Raw genomic sequence first — 18,190 nt, forward strand, 5'->3', positions numbered from 1 at the left:
CTTTAAGTTGCAGGGCTGTGTGATCTGCAGGGAAATCAATAGGTCTTTGTCTATCAAGTTGATGTGGCATAGGGGGTGTATGTAAATGTATTAGATCCCTCTGATTCATTATAAATGTTAAAGTCAAGAGGGGTTTTGAACAGCTGTTTAATGCGTTACCCTATTGTTGCAAGGCAAATTTGGTCTCGCCTGGTGGGGTCAGACAATTAAGGGGATGCTTGAGCTGGATGAGGGGAAAACAGTAGATCGGCTTCTTGGAAAGCTGGGGGTCGTCTAGTTGGGACTTATAATAGTTATATTCTTGTGGTACATTTGGAGATGTTGAGATGTAATTGGGAATAATCTTGTGTTAACGAGTAGGGGGCACTACCAAGAACTACAAATATGGCGGCGGGGCAAACTACATACGTATCAGCTGATAAAAGAAACTTTCTGAGTTCTGTCCGGCTGATATCTGGGGTACCTTATGGCATACGGCTACCACTTAACCGCATTTTGCGCTCTCAGTACACTCTTTCTCCGCGCTGTGTGTACATGTATATATACACAGATAGTCCTATGTGATCCTCGGATGAAAAGGGCAACTACAAACAGAAGTTATCGTTGGTTTTAAACAGCCACACAGACAGAGAGAGAGAGAGAGAGAGAGAGAGAGAGAGAGAGAGAGAGAGAGAGAGAGAGAGAGAGAGAGAGAGAGAGAGAGAGAGAGAGAGAGAGAGAGAGACTTTGACTTTTAAAATACTTTTATTTCATCACTCAGACATGTGATACATCATAAAAAGAAAAAAAACCATCTTTCCTTTCTGTTAAATCAAAACAACAAAAATAAAAAAATAAAAAATATTTGTATATCTAAAACCGGAAAGAGATTCCATCAGTGGAGTCCACTGAACATATAGCTCCACCAATGCACCAACGCTGATTGAAAAACAAAAGCTCATCAGTTATTCTAAGGTATGCAAAATCAGCTGCCACCCTGGTCCTGACCATCGTTTTAAACACCCCCACCAAATCCTTCCCATTGCCCTCCTCCATCTCAGTCTTGTGGGTTTTATAGATGGCCAGCTTTGCCTGTCCAAATAGGAAATTTGCCAATGTGCATTCCTCTTTTCTCCCTTTAGTGTACCTCACTGAGGAAACAAACAGATTGTGGTTAAAAAGAAAGCCAAGTTTCCCCAACAATGTCTGTAGAAGAGAAAACAAAGGTAACAGTCTGTCGCATTCAGTGAAAAAATGAAAAACCGTGTCCGGGGCCGGGCAGAAAGGGCAGGTTGGCATGACGTCATGGTTGAACCTAGAAACAAAGCGATTAGTGGGGATGGCCAAGTGAAGGACCCGCCACTGCAAATCGCCCACTCTTTTAGAGATGGGAGGCTTGTACAGCAACCTCCATGTGGGAGAGAAGTCTGGTGGAAACTGTCCATGTTCCCGCCACTTGGTGTCTGGACGACTGACCAGCTGATTGAAAAACAAGGATTTGCTGCAAATGTTATAAAGTGACTTTCGGTCAACTGAGGCTAGACTTAAATCAGTAAGAGCATTAAAAGACAACAGGTGTCCCCCTCCTCTCGATGCACACCTGGGAGATATCCGAAGATCAGGGAAAGCCACCTGTTCTGGTGTTCCAGCTACAACGCTGTTTGCTGCAGCACTAAGACTGTTCGGGAGGGAGACTCTGAGCCTGCCCAACAGGTCAGCCACCAGGCGCAGAGACCTCAGTCCAGTCTGGGCACTAACCTCCAGTGCCAACTTCCACCTCCCGTTCTCATGGTCCAACAGGTCTCCTAGCTTGGTTATACCTGCTCCCATAAATGCCGAGATAAGGCTATCCCCGACTCTCTCCTGAGTGGGCATGAGAGGATTAAAGAAAAGGGGCTCCTCTGTACCATAATTTTGATCCGGAGTTCTAGACACAGTTAATATATTCCATGCTTCCAAAACAGATTTAAAGAAAAAAGGTAGATGAAACCCTTGTATCCATTGAATATTTGCCATCAGAAAGAAATGTCTGTCCAGTGAAAAAGCCCCAATACCATGCAGCACTGACCTCGCAAAGGAAACCCAAAGCACACTGTCCGGTGCATAGAGGAGACATTGAGTTGTCTGCAGTCTCATAGAGGCAACCTTACTTGCCAGGTGAATCAGTCCCTGCCCTCCTTCAGCCACTGGCAGACACAAAACCCCCGGGGCCAGCCAATGATAGCCATCCCAAAAGAAATTTACAAAAGCCTTTTGGAGACTACAGAGAAGTGAGACAGGGGGGTCAAGTACAAACGCTTTGTGCCACAACATTGATGCCGCCAGGTTATTGACCACCAGCACCCGTCCTCTATATGAGAGCTGCGGTAAAATCCACCTCCAGCGTTGCAACCGACCAGTTATCTTCTCCTCCATCCCCTCCCAGTTCTTAATCATATATCCAACCGTTCCCAGATATACCCCCAAAAATTTAAACCCCTCCAAATTCCAGGCACAACGTTGTGGCAAAACCGGTGGTGTTGAGTCCTGCCAATCTCCGATTAATAGGGAAGAACATTTCTCCCAGTTAACCTTAGCGGACGCGGCTCTTTGGTAGATTTGTAAAGCCTGGGAAAGAACCTGCACATCCTCCTGCGACTGCAAAATCACTGTTACGTCATCCGCATAGGCTGTAAGTGACACGGTAGGGGCCTGTGGAAACCCTGGTGCAGCGATGGTGCCCAGGCGTGCCCTCAGCATCACAAGGAGAGGTTCAATAGAAATTGCATAAAGAAGCCCAGAGAGGCCACACCCCTGCCGTATTCCTCTAGACACAGAGAAAGGTCTGGTGAGTGAGCCATTTATCTTAAGGATGCTATAAATGTCTTTGTATAGCAACTTGATGAGGCCTATGAAAACTGGACCAAACCCAAAAGCCTCCAAAGTTCTAAACAGAAAACCATGATCGACCCGATCAAACGCCTTCTCCTGGTCTAAGGAGAGAAGGCCCAGGTTCAATTTATGATAAGCTGCTGTGTTTATGATGTCACGAACCAGAAACAGGTTATCAAAAATCTATCGATTTGGGATACAATATGTTTGATCTCTATGGACCACTGAGCCTACTACAGCCTTTAACCTGTTGGTGAGTGCTCTTGAGAAGATTTTTGCGTCCACACATAGGAGGGAGACAGGGCGCCAATTTTTTAAGTATCCCAAATCCCCTTTTTTGGGGAGCAAAGATAGGACTGCCCTGCGACAACTCAAAGGGAGATTTCCCTGTTCAACAGACTCCTGGAGGACGGTATGCAGGTCAGGCCCTAAAAGAGACCAGAAAGCCTTATAGAATTCACCCGACAGACCATCTAAACCAGGCGACCGGCCAGAGTTCTGCTGTTGCACCGCCTGAGTGAGCTCACTGTAGGAGAGGGGGTGCTCTAGACTCAGGGCCTCCTCATCTCCTAATCGTGGTAGACCTTGCAGGAGCTCATCCACCGCAGATACATCACAATCTTCAGCTCTAAACAGATCTTCGTAAAAATCCAAAGAAAGTGACCTAATGTCAGCTGAGTCAGTTGTCTCTCTTCCACCAGGGAGCTTGAGACACTGCATATTTTCAGTTTTTGATGTCCGCTTCTCCAGTCCAAAGAAGAATTTTGTGGGGCCATCCATGTCTGCATAAAGTAAATAGCGGGCTCTCACTAGGGCCCCCTCCCCCCTATCCTCCAGAAGGCTCCTGAGTTGTAACTTATTTTGGTTCAGATAGGTCTCAAACCCTGCCATATCCCTACCACTCGCCTTCGCAGTTCTAAATAAAATCTCTTGTTCTAGAGCCTCAAGTTTTATCTTTACCGCTCTGGTGGAATTTGCGGTGAATTGCTGACAAAACAATCGAATCTGGACTTTCCCAAGGTCCCACCACTGAGTTAGGGACTTGCATCGTGCTTTCTCCACCCTCCAGGTCTCCCAAAAAAAGGTGAAAGAACTCACAAACCCCTGATCCTGAAGTAGCCTACTGTTAAAACGCCAGTACGGGCTCTTCGGCCTATGAAGTGTGGTGACAATTGAAACAGTGACATAGTGATGGTCAGACAGCCCCATCGGGGTGATACTAGTCTTAAAAAACCGTCCCCTATCCTGTTTTCTGACATAAATACGGTCTAGCCTTGCCCCTGATAGCATGTTTCGATTCGTTTTCAACCAGGTGTACTGTCTAGACCCTGGAAATTCCTCTCTCCACACGTCCACAAGGCCATGATAAGCTATCAACGCCCTCAGCTCATTGGCTGATTGGGGATGAGGCTCATCATGGTTCCTATCCAAAGTGTGGTCCAGTGTGGAGTTAAAATCCCCACTTAGAATCAGAACATTATCTGGGGGGCAGCTTTTTAGTGCGTCAGAGAGTGCTTTAAAAAAAACACATCTCTCCTGGCCTACGCAAGGAGCATAGATATTGAAGAAAGAAAAAAACATTCCATCTAAGGAGGCATCAACCCTATGTAGGCGTCCTGCTATTATGCTGACATGAGACAAACCTTGCCAAGGTAGACCAGGAGAGAGAAGAGTAGCTACTCCAGCACTAACACTAGAACAATGACTAAAAAACACTGGTCCCTTCCATTCCATTTCCCACTGAGGCTGGTTATCTTGGTCAGAGTGACACTCTTGTAAAAAGACAACAGACGACTGTTTAAGACGAATATATTCCAGTAGTGCCGCTCTTTTCTTAGCATTTCTACAGCCATTGATGTTAAGGGTCCCAAGAATAATAGTGGCCATGAAGATGGTAAGAAAACCCAACCGTAAAAACAAGTTACGAACACTCATTGGGAGGTACTGTGGATTTGGCCTGACTACTTAATTCAGCCCTTACTGTACTCTGCAGTTTCTTGATTCGGAAACGCTTCTGTATAGTAAGCTCTGTCATGGTGGCATTCCTTAAGGCCGCAGTAGAGGAGAGGAGAAACAAATTATAGTCAGGAAAGAAAGATGTAAGGCTTATCTTACGCTGACCCTTTGTGTCATCCAGAAATTTGTTTAGTCTGGTAATAGAATACAAATTCTGCTTACCCTTCCGAACAAACTTCCCTGGAAACTCCACACTCTCCCCTACAGGCTGCTGCACATTCTCCATGGTCACTTCCTGGTACTCGTTGAAATCAATTTCTGATTCATTCTCAGAAAGCGCCCCACTCCTCTCCAAAGAGCGCGTTCTGCGCCCAGTTTTCGCCCCCGCCTGGCCCCCGCGGCTCTTCGCTTTACGCTTGCCGCTGCTTCGTTCTGGTTGACTGGCCGGTTTCAGCTGCTGCAAACCCGCCGTTTGGTGCGCGTCCTCCTCAGCGGCGTCCTCCAGCGACGCGGCGATCTCTGCGTTGTCCTCAGCGGCGTCCTCCAGCGACGCGGCGATCTCTGCGTCCTCCAGCGACGCGGCGATCTCTGCGCCCTCCTCCGCGGCGTCCTCCTCCGTGGCGTCCTCCAGCGATGCGGCGATCCCTCGGTCCTCATCAGCTTCGCTGGTCGGTTGGCGCTGAGATGTCAGAAAAAAACGTTTCTCCCGCCAGTTGAACGCCCCCTGTGCTCCAGCACCAGAAGGACCAGGGATCTGGGAGTCCACCACCGGTCCCAGTGCCAAAGGTGCGGGATCGGGGGTCGGTAAATCCGCAATAGGTCCCGTTGGTAATAGTGCGGGACCGGGTGTCACCGCAACAGGTACCGTTGGTGTTGGTGCGGGACCGGGCATGCGTTCACCCTGCGCCGGCTCCCCAGAAGCCCGACTCGCCGTCGCTGCACCTGCACCTGCAGTGTTCTTGGCCCCAGAAGGCCGTCCTCCTTGCTCTGTACCCGGGCATGATCCCCTGAAATGTCCGTGTTCTCCACAAGCGAAACATTTCATGGAGTTTGAGGAAATGTAAATAACATAGTCCTTCCCTCCATGCGTCAGCTTAACAGCCACGTCCAGGTCCCGATGCTGCTCGCTCAAAATCATAAAAGTTTGTAATCTGAAGCTCTCCACATGATATAAAGTCTGCTTTTTAAAGCCGACTAGAACCGGCCTTATCGGTGCCGTTTGTTTCCCGTATCTGGAGAGGATCCTCTCCAAAATCTCATCTTCAAAATAAGGGGGTACATTAGAGAGAACAACTCTCTTGGCAGGGGACGATAGAGGTAAAACTTGAACAAATAAGTCCTTAATGACAAGCCCTTCCTCGATCAATTTATCCACCAAAGCGGTTTCCGATAAAAAAACCACAATGGCTTTATTCATACGAGAGGCAGATTTGATTTTCTTTCCACCACCAATTACCTCGCACATTGCCAATAAAACATCCTCCACCGTAACCGAGGCGTCCGGCACGCACCTACAGCCATGCTTGGGAGTGAGTACGAGACGGGGCTTCATGGAACCACCTGTCGTGGCCATTCTACCAAATGTTTGTTTGCAGTAAAACTGCGGCTGGCGAAGCGCCAAGCCGGTCAAACGCGACCTTTTTAGACAAAGTTACAGTTGAATTTAGACAGCTACTTTAGAATTTAGACAGCGACGCCAACAACAAAAAAAAAAAACGAAAAAGATTACGCACTGCTCTCAACACGACCAGCTCCGTCAGAGAGAGAGAGAGAGAGAGAGAGAGAGAGAGAGAGAGAGAGAGAGAGAGAGAGAGAGAGAGAGAGAGAGAGAGAGAGAGAGAGAGAGAGAGAGAGAGAGAGAGAGAGAGAGAGAGAGAGAGAGAGAGAGGTGTCGTGGGAGGGGTGGGGGATGGTCTTTACGAGGAGGTTCAGGCGGGAGGAAGAGACGAGGAGGAGATCCACGAAGGGGGATCGGAGGGAGGGGACAGGGGGGGTTGGATTCACTACCAAGAACTACAAATATGGCGGCGGGGCAAACTATATACTTATCAGCCGACTACAGAAACTTCTCTGAGTTCTATCTGTCCGGCTGAAAACTGTGGTACCTTATGGCATAAGGCTACCACTTATCCGCAATTTGTGTTCTCAGTACACTCTGTCTCTGCGCTGTGTGTACATTTACATGTACACAGATAGCCCTATGAGATCCTTGGATGATAAGGGGAACTACAAATAGAAGTTATCGTTGTTAAAAAATAGCAACAGAGAGAGAGAGATGTGTCGTGGGAGAGGCTGGGGGTGTATTTATGAGGAGGGTTTGGCGGGAGGAAGATTGGTGGTGGGGGGTTCATTAAGACAGTGGAGGAGGAGAAGCGGAGAGAGACAGGGTTGGAGAGAGAGAGAGATGGAAGGCCAGTGAGGGGACGGGGCGTTAGACTGGGCCTGGAGGGGGGTGGTGGGGACTTTGTGAGTGTAAAGGGTTAGGAGGGACTCGTAGATTAATAATTTGCGTCTTTAATAACAAAATATCAACAGACTTGAATGTAAAATGTAATCATGCAGTCTTGGATGGTATTAGCGGGTCAGCAGATATTTACTCTGAACGTCCGCTATGGAGCTACTGCTTAGGAACACAGACCGTGCCGGCCTCAGGAAAGTTCAGAAGAATGGGAATGAAAATCAAAAAAAAAAAAAAAAAGTGAAAGATAATAATGATTGGAACTCTCGTTAATGTTCTATTGTGGCTCGATCTTCACAGAGACCGATAGTGGAGGACTTCACCTCGCACCCATAACCATGAACAATCGTTAACGACGAGTACTCAAAACGACGGCAGAGTGGGGCATGAAAGACAAAGCTATTCTGTGGGGGGGGGGGGGTCTTCATGAGGGGGGTGAGGGAGGGCCTACCTTTAGACAGGCAGGCAGACAGACAGAGAGAGAAAGAGAGAGGAACAGGGAGAGTTACAAGATTGTACAACGTTAATTACTTTTCAATATCCTATATTGAAACTGTGGAACAACCTTCTTGTATGTTGCACAAAAGAAATATGTTTGTACATAGTGTATATTACCACATATATTAAAATATTAAATATTATTCTCCCAAAGATGTTGAATTCTATTAGTTACAAAATGATAGCCAAAATATTATGTGCTCAGAAACTAGTGTCATTACCGATGGTTTCCAACTTATTGCTATGGATTTAATGAGACGTAGAGGATGAGGGCACTCAATGCGCGTGCGGAAACTGTAGTCAGATCTAAATATTGATATTTAAATCAAAGTCAAACTAAATACCTCAAATATTGGAATGAAATATACAATTTAATACCTCCAGCTATTGACTAGTGAAATGTGACAATTATACTTGCACTATTGGCTGAATAAGTAGCTGCCAAAACATTATCATTTGAAACAGATGGATCTTTAAGGGAATATATTTATGGAGAGAGAGAGAGAGAACATATCTCCACAGACAGACAGACAGACAGACGGACGGATGGACAGACATGTCTGTCTGTCTGTCTGAGTGAGACAGACAGACAGACAGACAGACAGACAGACAGAACACACCGGGGGTCCCGTTGTGCAGGCTACCATTGCCTTACCAAACAGCCAGGAGCACCCAGGCCAAAATGACACTTGTTGCCTTCAATAAGGCCGTTTCTCAATTCCTAGCACGCGTACTACAGACTCGATGACTTGCAAGTACGTGCTTGGCAAGTCCGTACTTCAAGCACAGACTTGCGAGCACGCGAGTACGTACCTGCAATTGGAACAGCAGCGGACTCGATGACGTCACCACCTCTGCTCGTCCGTTAACTGTGCTACGGCCTCATTTAGGCATATACTACTGAACAATATAAACAAATGATATAAAACAAAATCCCAGGCTCTTTCATTTTCAAATAGTATGTAAATATTCTGAATGAATACAAATTGAAAAGACATGCGTGTCCTGTCATGTGTATAAGCTATACACACACGACTTTATCTATATATATTTATATATTATCTTATATTATTATTATTATTATTCTTATTATTATATTATATATTATATAAATATGTATATAAGTTAAGAGTAACTTAAGCTACAGTTGTGCGTCTTCTCCATATTGTCCGCCATCGTACTGCTGCGAGTGCGAAATGCATCCTGGGATTTATAGTGTGGTAGAAATTACTGATTATATTCTATGGTAAACTGTGATTATTATGAGGTCTTTATATCTAATAGTGGAAAACACACGGTGCCTGGGGGTCTGGGTTTAGAACAGATGGAGGGGCCCCTAAAAGGAGCAGGGCTATCTTTGGGCTATCTTTGCTGACCATTTGTTGTCCATTTGCTGACCATTCAGGTAAAAATGGATTTATGACTGAATGGAGGCAGACACCTCAAGGAGAAGCTGCTCTGTTTGTGTGTATAAAAAGACGCCGCAGTTTGTGAACCACAGTGACTCTATAGACCTACTCAGGCTGTTGTCGTTGTTGTCTTTCTTCACGATAAAGTCTTTTTTCAATTCTTGCTCCGGACCCCTCGATTTATTTTTACACTCTCTCTCTTAAATTAGTCTAAGTGTTTTGAATCTCGATTAATCTTCGACATAATTGGCGTCACGAACAGGATGAAATAGGGACTCGCCAGCTGCCGGGCCAGAGGACGGGACGCAAACGGATCATACGACCAGAGCTCAAGGGTAAGTTGTCTTGCCATATATAGGATAGAGTCGTTTGATCTGTTCTTGCCCCGTCTGAACGCCGAGCAACAGGTAAAGTGTCTCTTCGATCAAACAAACCAAAATATAGATAAATTAGCGAGTGAGAGAAACGGGGGCTCTGGGAGAGATTGACGTGCGCGCGCACATGGGCCATACGCGCGTCTGTGGTTCTAAATGACCAAGACGCTTTGTGGCTCCCTATTTTGATACGAGTTGTTGTTATTTGGTCTTTTGGTGTTTCGGTTAAATAGGCTTACTGTAAGTCCTGTGACTGTCTTGTGGAGGAACGAATTAGTGGAAAGTTCTAACAAGGACAGGGCCAGCAGGCCCGCAGGTCGAAAGAAACAGACCTGTAGGATCTTTTCTGACAGTATCCTATTTGGAGTTGAGTTATCAGTTGGGAATTAATTCAGTCGTTTTTATTTGAGGAGCTTTCTTGGGATGCTGACTAGTGAATTTTAAATGCTCATCTTGGTGCAGTTGACCTGCAGATCCTACACAAATGATGGTGAATTTCTGATTCCGATCTTGCTATTTTGAGAAAACAGGCTTCTCGCACTTTTTGAATAGATAAGTCTCTTGGTTGGGATACCGCTTCAGGTGATTAGCTAATCCTGATCTTGGTGTTTTGAGAAGTTTCTTGTTTGTTCTTGATCTGTTCGAATGGTTATGTATTCAGCCATTATTTTAAAAGAATGGGCTTGTCGTTTGACGTTCCGTTTGAATGAGTTTGACCCGCTAATCTTCCAATCACGCTGCAGTGTTGGATCTAAAGAAAGGGCCAGTCTGTAACTCTGATCTTGGTGCTGTGTGGCAATAGGTTCTTGTTTGAAATTCTGGTTGATTGATTATCCATCCGACTGTTCATGTTTTAACCAAAAGGCCAGTTTCTACGCTCGGTCAACCTTTTTCTTTGTAATTAATTACAAACAATTCGGACATTTTTCAATATATATATTAAAAATTGTATGAATCGGTTTATTGTCTGTAATTAAGTCGTGTTAGGATTAAGTTACCTCGGAGATTTTTACGACCCGGTTCATTTTTTGTTGATTCTGTCATAAATAAATTAGGCGGACAGAGAATAGTTAATTTGTTTAAAGTAGTTGATAATCATAAAAAAATTAGACGGATAGAGAATAGTTAATTTGTTGAAGTACTGAATAAATGTGTAAATCTTCTTTGACTTAAACATCATCGCGCTGACTCTAACTGCACGTGCATGAGCAAACACACAGGTGACGAGCAGGAGCCTGCAAGGCAGGGTTGAGAATTGATAGCAGTGAAGGGTGGGGGCCACATTCCAATCTTCGGGAGGGAAGAGTTCACATTTGTAGCTTAGAGATAGTAAAGTATTGAAAATAACTAGTAGAATAAACTCAAATACATTTTATTAATAAATAGTGTACTTCAGAATAGATAAATAAAATAAATAAAGTAATAAAGTAATAATTAAAAACGGCACCAACGGCGGTAGAGATTTTGAGTAGAGACCGTCTATTGCTCAAAGGTGAGATGAAAAAGATCTCTGAGAAATGGGAAGAAAGGACAGAAGGAGCAGGCTAGAGCTGTAGCGATGCGTCGATGATGTCGACGCGTCGACGTCAAAAATTCGTCGACGTCAAATTTCTCCGTCGACAATTTTCGACGGAGAAATGGACGAAAGTCACAATAAAGGAAAATGTCTGCGCACGAAATCATCAAAGGTATGGAAATACTTCAAGTTAAGTCCTAAACGGAAAGGTGTTGTCATTTGCACTCTTTGCCAAATGGAGTTGGCATATCACAAGAGCACGACAGCAATGTTGGAGCATCTCAAACGAGAAAGTATCTCGTGCGCATGAGAAAGTATCTCGTGCGCACGAGAAAGTATCTCATGAGCATGGGGAAACATCGTGCGCATATCACTGGCAGTGTGTGTGTGTGTGTGTGTGTGTGTGTCGTCAGCGAGTAGGTGGACGAGCGAGGAGAGCGAGCGATAGCGTGCGTGTCAGTCTAGTGAAGTCATGAACGAGTCCGGTTGTGTGTAAGAATAAAATACCCAGCCTGTCAAGAATCGGTGGCCGCTTCATTCCATCATATTCCGACCTATAAGCAGACTCACTGTCGGTCAAAGTGAAGGGTCATGCCCCCGAGAGCGCATCGGACCTGGAGGGAACGTATCACCTGTGCTCCTCGGTCTGGGAGCCGACAGCAGGAAAGATGTAACTAACCATCTCGTAGTTGGAGGCGGAGCGCAAGAGAGTATGCGCACACATTTTTTTCATGTCCCTTTACGGGTTCCGTATTAAATAAAGTATATTATTAAGATTTTTTTGGTATTTATTTGAGATACATTATGGTTTTTATTAATCGAGCAACAGAAAAAAAACAAAAAACGTCCAATTGGTCATTAGATTAGTCGACTAATCGATAAAGTAATCGCCCGATTAATCGTTTGATAAATAATCGTTTACCCCCAGCCTTAGAGCAGGCACTATATGGCCCATAGGAGGGACTTTTGATCCAATAATGTGTAGGGACATGGAGGTAGTAATAAGGAATTACATAGATAACAGAAGTGGAAAAACGGCCTCAGCAAAGAGGGACAGGGAAAAGTTAGTACTAGCGTTGTTCTTAGAGGAAGGAGAGAGATGGCGAACATTACAGAGAGTGGCGGGAGAAATAATAGCTAATAACAACAAGGCTCAACCATTGCCTCTGACGGTTGTGTCACCGCTGCACAAACTAGTACCACTGTACCCATTGCTAAAAGACAACGTAGAATCTAAAGGGGAAGTCACACTAGATGAAGGAGATAATAAATGTAACACACAGGGGAGGAGGGGCGCACCCATACACATGGACTGTTATGAGGGGATTAGGAAAGCAAGGGAAGAGTGTAACAATGCTGACATTAATTCTAGTGAGAGTAAAGATGAGGACGAAGATGGGGCAAGTGGTGTTGAGCACAGTAATGAAGATGTGAAAGATGGCAATGAGCAGGTTTGCGAGGGGCCTTCTCCGGGAAAGAAAAAGAGAGGAAAGAGATCAGTAAAGAGGACAAAGACTCAGAGGAAGCTAAAAAAGAGTAATGACCCCAAGGGGGAGGGGTATAGTGAGAGCCCAGCGACAGAGGAGCCTGGCTGCAGTACATCAGTACTAAGCCCCACACCACTCGAGTTAGATGAGAAACTAAGGAGATCACAGAGAGAAGGAAAAGCACCCGAAACTTCTCCGGGAAATTATCCTACTCTAGTCAATGGACAACAGGTCCATTATCAACCGTGGGGTTCACAGGACTTGGAGGGAGTCATTTCTAAACTCCCTAACATAAATAATGGGGCGTCAAAATGGGTTAGAACATTTGAGGAACTCACAGTGGGAAAGCTAATGGCAGTAGGGGACCTGAAAGCTCTGTTGGCAAGAGTATTGGGGTTATCTAAGATGGAGTCTGTACTGAGGAATGGAGGGTTGGATATAATGGACGGAATGTATGATGGGATTACACTTGATCGCTACAGAGTGGCGATGTGGACCACACTCAGAAGGGAGTTCCCGGCCCATATCGATCATAAAAATATGAGAGGCCTCCCTATCAACGACACAGAGAATCCTGCATCCTACCTCCAGGCCCAAGTGGACAGATGGCTCTTGGAGACGGATGAGGATCCTGAGATCCATCCTGTGTTTTCGGTCATGTTCAGAAACTCTGTGATGGAGATTCTACCTAGCTCAATCAAAGTTAAGCTAGATGATGTGGTTGGACTGGTTACAAATAAATCTCATAGAGACTTCTGCGACCATGTGGTTCATGCAGTGGAGAAATATCGGCAAAATAAACACAGAAAACAGGAACAAAGCAAAGAGGTGCAGAGGAAGCTATCTCAGCTTCAGTTGGAAGAACTCACAAGAAGAGAAAAAGAGAAGAAAAAACATGCGGTTGTTTCAGAGCCGGTTGAAACAATATTGCAAGCCGTCCAGCAGGGCGCACCACAAACCCAACCTCCTCATCAGGCATTCTCCCCCCCAGTGCAACAGCTTCAGAGCCAATGGTCACCCACTCCACCATTCAGTTACACCATTCAGATACACCTACATAATACTGGGAACCCAACAAATGGGAATAGGCAGAATCAGAATAAAGGGCCCCAAGGTCAGTATAAAAACAATTTACAACAAGGACACCAAGGACAACGCAGAGGTCCTTTAATATGCTATGGGTGCAACATGGAAGGACATATTAGGAGGAATTGTTTAGCTAACCCTTATCCACCACAGCAAGGACAGGGTAACAGCTATCAGGGAAGGCAGGAACAAGGAGGTAGCTACCAGGCAGGTCCCTTTTATGGGACAGGGATACTAGGGGTGCCAAGGGAATCCACAGGGGGAGGGTCAGCTTGTAGCAATCACAAAACAAGCTGATGAGGAACCAATACTGCAGGTTCTGATAAACTATAGAGGCACGCCAATGATGGCCCACGCTGGAGCCAATTACACTTGCGTAGGTCCAAATTATGCCTCTCACCTCCCCATGGCAGGAAAATTCACCAAAACTTTAGGATTCTCGGAACACACGCAGTTAATGCCTATGACAGCTCCAAGGATGAGAATCGGTGAATTCTTATTTTAAGTTGTATATGTGAGTGAGTGAGTGAGTGAGTGAGTGAGTGAGTGAGTGAGTGAGTGAGAAAGAGTTAGCATTGAGTTTAGTTAGAGGGGTCAGATGAAGTGATTTGTGAAGAGAGAGACAACAGAGAGAGAGAGACTGAATTTGCATTGTACTGAATAGATTATTTGTGTGCTTGGATGTACTCTGTATTTGGTCCCTGAATGTAACCTATGTCCACTGTTTTAGAGAAAACATAGAACCACCACTGGGATTGGTGATTCTGTGGCTCTTGGAGACTCTGCATCGCGTCGGAACACCATGTGGTATAGATCATTACATCTTGGTACACAGAGCACTGGTGAGACAACAGATTGGATCAGAGGGAGAAGGTGTTTGGAGAAGGGAGAGGAATGTAAAGACAGCAAAAAGGGCGGACGCGGACCGACGCAGAGGTAATAAATCAGCGGAGAGGAGGCTGGGGGTCGGTTTAGCTCAGGAAGTAGAGGGTGTCTTGTAACCAAAAGGTTGCTAGTTCGATCCCCATCTCCTCCTAGCTGAGTGTTGATGTGTCCCTGAGCAAGTTACATGGTGATTACAGGATTAGCGTTAAAAATTGTCTGCACACCACACTCCACAGGAGTCAATGGGTTCAATGGCGCCAGGGTAAAGTGACTCATCAAAGGAGGAGCAGACCCAACCCATGGACTCTGCGTGGATAGGTGGATGTTATTTTGGTGCTTGGGCCTGACGAGGTCTAGGTGCCAAGATAACAACACAAATAAAATATTTCCTTCGAGATTATGATAAGTAATAGACAATTTATTAAAAGTGATCTTATAATTTAGAAAAAACAATCTGCAATACTTAAAAACTAGACCAAATAAGTATGATAAAACGTTATCCAAATTTCCAATTTAGGTTATCCATAATGACAAATGTCATTTAAAATAAATAAGTAAAATAAAATAAGAAGGGATGTGTGTGTGAGCCTGTTCTCGTGTGTGTGTCAGGGCTGCCGAGGTGGGGGAGAATCCTCTCCTACTCCGAGTGATGGAGTACACAAGGGGATACACAAGCATACTTCAGATAAAACAATATGGTTAATTAGTAAATAGAAACAATGTATCAATTCAGTGTTGAATAAACTAGTTAAGATCAACATAGAGGGTTTGGGTTTGGTATAGTAGTGAATCAGAATATGGAAAACATTAAATGCAAGCAATAGGTAGAATAAAAGGTTTAATTAGGTCGTCCAATTTAAATAGATAGTGAAGGGCAATCGGGTAGGATTATGAAGAGAATTGTGATTTTGAGTAACGGTTAAGACAAAAGTGAGTCGCCCAATATTGAAAATGCAAGTTTTAATATTGTGATTTTTGTTTTCTTTCACATCTCCCTAGTTAAGGACAATAGGTGGATTGACGCCACATCTGCTGGGAAGGAGTCGTACATACTATGTTGTCAAATTGGATTCGGAAGTAGTGGGTTTGCCTTCAAATGCCACTAATGCCGCTGAAACACTTTAATAATTTTAACTCTGATACATTATCTTTTGTTTAATAGTCGCCCTGATGTGTATTCATGACGCACACATATGGCTGCATAAGGCAGATGCGGCTGAAGACTCTGTCTCCATCCCTCCACTTTGCGATCTATACCACCATATAGGTGGGGATTGATCGTATCCCAGGTACGGCATTCTGCAATAAGCCAGTATGGAAGGCTGGTTAGCCAACGACGGGTAAGATCCCACCTTGAAGCCCGGGACAACTTAAAACAACCATCATAGGGAAAGCCGGCTGATGAAAGGTGGAGGGGGAACAGGAGTCAGATATGTCAGCTCTGGCAGCAGAGGTGGTCTTGAAACGGGGCATGTCGCGTTTTATTTTATTTTATTTTACCTTTGTGGTATAGAAGGCCACTAACGCATGTACGTTTTTTCGGTTTAGTGCATGACTTTGGAACAAGCGTGGTTTCAGGCGGCTGATGGTAAACCCACCCATATTGGGGTTGGGATTTGGACATACTGGTTTCGATTTCCCTTCCCAAAAGATTGGTTTCAGTTTGCTGATGCTTAAGGTTAGACGTTTCGACGTTGGGTGCACCAACGGCGTTATTAGATTTGTTTATCATTTAATGCGCATGGTTTTGACCATTGCGCAAGGGGGGAGGTATTGAGGAGAATTAGGAAATTTTTTGAAAACAAGGTTTTTCTTCACCATACTTGCAAACAATGATTGACATCCAGCTAAATGAGTGTGAAATATTTGAAAAAACAGTGTTCAACAGATGGGTAGAAGCAGTCCCATCAGAAGACCAAAGTGCGGCTACGGTAATCAAGGTTCTGACTAGAGAAGTCATGGCAAGGTTTGGAATTCCGTCACAAATTAGCTCAGGCGACAGAGCAGCGTTTATTCAGAAAACACTCAAACAAGTGATTTAACATCTGCATGTCAAACAAAGATTAGGCTGTGTCTACATTCCTCAAACCACAAGGTATGGTGGAGAGAGGAATGGGACGCTTAAGACAAAGATTAACAAAATTAAATTAGAGTACTAAATTAAAGGACTAATGCACTACGACTGACACTAATGAGTTATCGCATGAAAACTAACAGAACGACGCATCTAACCCTGCATGAAATGCTTACGGGTCAACCTTCACCTGTCACCTGTCATGAATTAAGACGCTATATGGGACAACTAACTGGCATACACAGGCTTATTTTTCAACAAGAGAAAGACAGAGTTCCAGAGTTGGAGAAGGAGCCACCAAGGGGGGTGGAGCCAGGTGACCAAGTGTACCTCAGGATGTTCAGGAGAAAGTGGAACGAGCCCAGGAGAGAAGGACCATACAAAGTTGCCAACGCAACACCAACAGCCATCCAAGTGGAAGGAAGTGCCACGTGGTATCATCTCAACCACTGCACAAAAGCCGCTCAACCTAAAGCCAGGGATGAGTGTGAGGAGGAGGAGCCAGACGCAGACACACCTGGGGCTGACCAGCTGCCCCAGGACCAGATCCAGTCGAGCCAAGAGATTCAGCAACATGATGTTGCTGAAAATGGGGAGCCTGTTTCTGATCCTTTACGGGTTTTTTGTTGTTTTTTGTTATGATCTTATCAGACAAAAAAGGGGAGATGTGTGGTAGAAATTACTGATTATATTCTATGGTAAACTGTGATTATTATGAGGTCTTTATATCTAATAGTGGAAAACACACGGTGCCTGGGGGTCTGGGTTTAGAACAGATGGAGGGGCCCCTAAAAGGAGCAGGGCTATCTTTGGGCTATCTTTGCTGACCATTTGTTGTCCATTTGCTGACCATTCAGGTTAAAATGGATTTATGACTAAATGGAGGCAGACACCTCAAGGAGAAGCTGCTCTGTTTGTGTGTATAAAAAGACGCCGCAGTTTGTGAATCACAGTGACTCTATAGACCTACTCAGGCTGTTGTCGTTGTTGTCTTTCTTCAAGATAAAGTCTTTTTTCAATTCTTGCTCCGGACCCCTCGATTTCTTTTTACACTCTCTCTCTTAAATTAGTCTAAGTGTTTTGAATCTCGATTAATCTTCGACAATAGCGGTTGCAAGTACACACGAGCCACCTCCGATGCATGCTCGGTGAAACGGCGAGATCGAGCATCCATCAAGAACACTTTCGGGTTTTACGACAGTACTCGCTTGATGCGTGCTTCGAATTGGAACAGTGCTCGGGCAACGACTGATGACGTTTCACGAGTCCACGAGCACGCACAAGTACGCGAATTGAGAAACGGCCTAAGTGTGTGCGTGGAGAGAGAAGTAGAGAGAACATATGTCTAGAGATAGAGAGAGCAAGAGAGAGAGAGAGAGTGTGAGCTAGAGAGAGCCAGAGAGAGCGAGAGATACAAGATTGTACAACGTTAATTACTTTTCAATATTCCATATTGAAACTGTGGATCAACCTTTTCGTAAAATTAATATGTTTGTACAAACAAAGTGGATTTACAGATATTACCACATGTATACATGAATATTATTCTCCCAAAGATGTTGAATGCTTTTAGTTACAAATTTTTTGCCAAAATATT

The 18,190-nt window shown here is 44.8% G+C and overlaps 1 protein-coding gene across 1 annotated transcript in view; it reads left to right on the forward strand.

Moving 5' to 3' along the window:
- Positions 1 to 16,772, forward strand: part of LOC132465761 (protein NYNRIN-like) — a 116,857-nt gene extending 100,085 nt beyond the window's left edge. The window contains exon 2 of the mRNA XM_060062521.1: positions 16,615 to 16,772. Within this exon, the coding sequence (XP_059918504.1) occupies positions 16,615 to 16,670 (56 nt within the window). The 3' untranslated portion in view covers positions 16,671 to 16,772. The remainder of the gene's footprint in view (positions 1 to 16,614) is intronic.
- Positions 16,773 to 18,190: the final 1,418 nt, after the last annotated feature.

The sequence above is a fragment of the Gadus macrocephalus genome, chromosome 1 (genome assembly GCF_031168955.1).
Source record: "Gadus macrocephalus chromosome 1, ASM3116895v1".
NCBI classification, from domain to species: Eukaryota; Metazoa; Chordata; class Actinopteri; order Gadiformes; family Gadidae; genus Gadus; species Gadus macrocephalus.